This window comes from Ascaphus truei, chromosome 1 (assembly GCF_040206685.1).
Source record: "Ascaphus truei isolate aAscTru1 chromosome 1, aAscTru1.hap1, whole genome shotgun sequence".
NCBI classification, from domain to species: domain Eukaryota; kingdom Metazoa; phylum Chordata; class Amphibia; order Anura; family Ascaphidae; genus Ascaphus; species Ascaphus truei.
The window spans coordinates 1,216,979-1,221,519 of record NC_134483.1 but is presented as its reverse complement, the minus strand read 5'-3'; the positions used below and the strand labels follow the sequence as shown (position 1 = coordinate 1,221,519).

At 42.8% G+C, this 4,541-nt stretch overlaps 1 protein-coding gene across 1 annotated transcript; it reads right to left on the bottom strand.

Annotated features, from left to right (window-relative positions):
• Positions 1-2,450: 2,450 nt before the first annotated feature.
• Positions 2,451-2,975, bottom strand: LOC142469331 (epidermal differentiation-specific protein-like). Its single transcript, XM_075576261.1, has one exon. The coding sequence runs from the start codon at positions 2,973-2,975 to the stop codon at positions 2,451-2,453; it is 525 nt and encodes a 174-aa protein (XP_075432376.1).
• Between the last annotated feature and the right edge of the window lie 1,566 nt (positions 2,976-4,541).

The window sequence follows — 4,541 nt, the reverse complement described above, 5'->3', positions numbered from 1 at the left end:
TGTATGGTAATGTATTGGTCCTGTAGATGTATGGTAATGTATTAGTCCTGTAGATGTATGGTAATGTATTGGTCCTGTAGATGCATGGTAATGTATTGGTCCTGTTTATGTATGGTAATGTATTGGTCATGTATATGTATGATAAAGGATTGGTCCTGAGTATGTATTAAATGATAATTTATTGGTCCTATAGATGTATGGACATGTATTGGTCATGTAGATGTATTAAATTGTATCGTATTGGTCCTGTATATGTTTGGTAATGTATTGGTCCTGTATATACATTGTTTGGTAACATATTGGCCCTGTCTATGTATGGCAATGTACTGGTCCTGTAGATGTATGGTAATGTATTAGTCCTGTAGATTTATGGTAATGTATTGGTCCTGTAGATGTATGGTAATGTATTGGTCCTGTAGATGTATGGTAATGTATTGGTCCTGTAGATGTATGGTAATGTATTGGTCCTGTAGATGTATGGTAATGTATTGGTCCTGTAGATGTATGGTAATGTATTGGTCCTGTAGATGTATGGTAATGTATTGGTCCTGTACATGTATGGTAATGTATTGGTCCTGTAGATGTATGGTAATGTACAGTATTAGTCCTGTAGATGTATGTCATGTATTGGTCCTGTATATGTATGGTAATGTATTGGTCCTGTAGATGTATGGTAATGTACAGTATTTGTCCTGTAGATGTATGGCAATGTATTGGTCCTGTATATGTATAATATGGTAATGTATTGGTCCTTTATATGCATTATATGGTAACTTATTGGTCCTGTATATGTATGCTAATGTGTTGGTCCTGTAGATATATGGTAATGTATTGTCCTGTATAAATATTATATGGTAATGTATGGGTCCTGTAGATATATGGTAATGTATTGTTCCTGTATATGCATGGTAATGTATTGGTCCTGTAGATGTATGGCAATGTATTAGTCCTGTATATATATGTTATTTTCCTGTACTTGTATTGTACAGTACTGTACCATATTATAGGTTGTTTATGACTATGTAACGGGGGTTACATATGAGAGTCCTTCCAACGCAGATACTATAACCACAGAATGAGTTTGGGGAATTATCGGGCAGTGAGGAATGGGGTTATATAACATACATTATCTGTGCATGCAATGTCTTGTCTATACTGTAATGTATACCCTGCTCATTATGTAACTGTATTTGTAACCGTGTATTATTTGTCTTAACTCTGTGCCCAGGACATACTTGAAAACGAGAGGTAACTCTCACTGTATTACTTCCTGGTAAAATATTTTATAAATAAATAAATAATATACACACTTTCATATTTCATTTCAGATGTGTTTAGTTGCACCTATAGAAAATAAATATATTGTTCTGATTGCACAAAATAAATGTAAATATTATCAATGATTACATTCCCCCTATATAAGGAGACTGCAGAAGTAGCCCTTTATACACTATACACAGGTATATATATACACAGATACCTTACTACCTATTTTGCTGCTAGATTAATACATTTCCTAATACAACTCATAATGCTGATATTCCATATATTCACACATTCATTCTTATACACACACTGTCACACACAATGTCACACACATATATACACACATACACACACATACTGTATACACGCACACACACACACACACGCTCACATACACATATACACACACATATATACACACATATACACACACTGTCACACACAATGTCACACACATATATACACACATATACACACATATACACATGCACACACACACACACACACGCTCACATACACACACACACAACTGTACTTACACCCAGAGACACAGGGAGACGTCACTGCTCTCAGAAAGGTTTATTATTACTGTATGATTACAGCAGAATTAGCAGATAAGCGGGGGGGCAGTGGGAGAATAAGAGGGGTTCAGGGGCTTCCCAATCTTCAGCCTGAGCTCATCACCAGCAGCTCCTCTTTAGTGGTCACTTAGTGTCCCCTCTTCTCTGCCCGGTCCTGCAGAAGTAAAGGACCCACACGTGGTGTTTCCAAGTCTCAGATCTCAGGGTCTCTCACACAGGAGAAACAGGACAGGGGTGCGGGGGGAGAGCACAGGCTTCTTAAAATGGGTTCTCATCACAGCTTGCAGGGAAGGGGGAAATGCTTCTGATTATACAGGAGGTATAGGGTATAAAGCAGGGATCAGGCAGGACAGGCTGGCGGTGTGCTCGGTGCTTTCCCTGCCATTCCCTGGGAGCAGAGTGTGCAGGGATCAGGCAGGACAGGCTGGCGGTGAGCTCTGTGCTTTCCCTGCAATTCCCTGGGAGCAGAGTGTGCAGGGATCAGGCAGGACAGGCTGGCGGTGTGCTCGGTGCTTTCCCTCCCATTCCTTGGGAGCAGAGAGAGGAGTGTGCAGGGATCTGGAGGCTTTGTGTTGGCTGCTCATGCACTGGGACATCTCTTGATTATGACGTTAAGGGCTTCAGAGATTTCAACTTGTCATCCCATTGAATAGTAGCGTAGTTTGGTACGCTATCTCCAGCCACGGCAGCCATCATCTTTCCTTGGTAATGTTCCTTGTCATACAGGATCCAGGCTCCTGATTCCACTTTGTGAGATGAGATCTTGTTATCCATGCCTGACGTTGATATTATGGGCTGTGTGTCCAGCAGGGTGGTCACGGCACCCTTATAGTCCTTGTCCACATACAGATTGATCTTGGGGGTAGCCAGACCACCTCTAATGACCTTCACAGAGGCAATTTTGTTATGGAATTCAGGGATAACGGCATGCTTTCCTTCCTCGTACATCTCAAAGTCCCCTCCATAGTTTATCTCTGTGAAGACTATCCAGGGGTCCCCAGTAACTCGCATGGATGAGGCTCTCTTCATAAAACTGTGCACTGTCAGGTCTGGGGTACTCTCACGTACAGAGATGGCGCCGTTGATACCCTTAAAGTTTGGATCGTCAAACAGCTCAATCCTGTTCATCTTTGCGTGTTCCTGGTGGGTGATGTCTCACAGGGTAACAATGTCTCTGAGGCTCAAGGAGAGATAATGTTCTCCCCAAGCAGAGGAGCCAGGATTATATACTCATGTACCTGTGTATGTCACTATGTGGGGGGGGGGGGGGGGGAGGAATTAAGATGTCCAAATAGATGTGGGTTTTAATGTTTTGACCTTTCACCTTTTGTTCCTTGCATTGAAACCCAGATAATAACATTTCAGAACACGGACATAATCAGAGAACAGGTTACTTGTTGCTTTGTTTCTTTCCAGAGATAGCGAGTGACATCGTCATTAACAAAATATATGATCTGTAAACCAAACACGGAGGGAAAGAATGTAACCATTTTATCCATTACTAATAATGCAACACATTCCAGCAGTGAGCTCGGCTGTTTTAACCCTTCATTCTACCCATGTACAATAAAAGTGCTCAATGAAGATTTCAAGCATAAATAATAAAGATGCTATTGTGACGGTGGGATGTATTGTGACAGTGGGATGTATTGTGACGGTGGGATGCTATTGTGATGGTGGGATGTATTGTGACGGTGGGATGTATTGTGATGGTGGGATGCTATTGTGACGGTGGGATGTATTGTGACAGTGGGATGTATTGTGACGGTGGGATGCTATTGTGATGGTGGGATGTATTGTGACGGTGGGATGTATTGTGACGGTGGGATGCTATTGTGATGGTGGGATGTATTGTGACGGTGGGATGTATTGTGACGGTGGGATGCTATTGTGACGGTGTGATGTATTGTGACGGTGGGATGTATTGTGACGGTGGGATGCTATTGTGATGGTGGGATGTATTGTGACGGTGTGATGTATTGTGACGGTGGGATGCTATTGTGACGGGGGAATGTATTGTGACAGTGGGATGTATTGTGATGGTGGGATGTATTGTGACGGTATGATGCTATTGTGACGGTGGGATGCTATTGTGATGGTGGGATGTATTGTGACGGTGGGATGCTATTGTGACGGTGTGATGTATTGTGACGGTGGGATGTATTGTGACGGTGGGATGCTATTTTGATGGTGGGATGTATTGTGACGGTGGGATGTATTGTGACGGTGTGATGTATTGTGACGGTGGGATGTATTGTGACGGTGGGATGTATTGTGACGGTGGGATGTATTGTGACGGTGGGATGCTATTGTGACGGTGGGATGTATTGTGACGGTGGGATGTATTGTGACGCTGGGATGCTATTGTGATGGTGGGATATATTGTGACGGTGGGATGTATTGTGACGGTGGGATGCTATTGTGACGGGGGAATGTATTGTGACGGTGGTATGTATTGTGACGGTGGGATGTATTGTAACGGTATGATGCTATTGTGACGGTGGGATGCTATTGTGACGGTGGGATGTATTGTGACGGTGGGATGCTATTGTGACGGTGTGATGTATTGTGACGGTGGGATGTATTGTGACGGTGGGATGCTATTTTGATGGTGGGATGTATTGTGACGGTGGGATGTATTGTGACGGTGGGATGTATTGTGACGGTGGGATGTATTGTGACGGTGGGATGCTA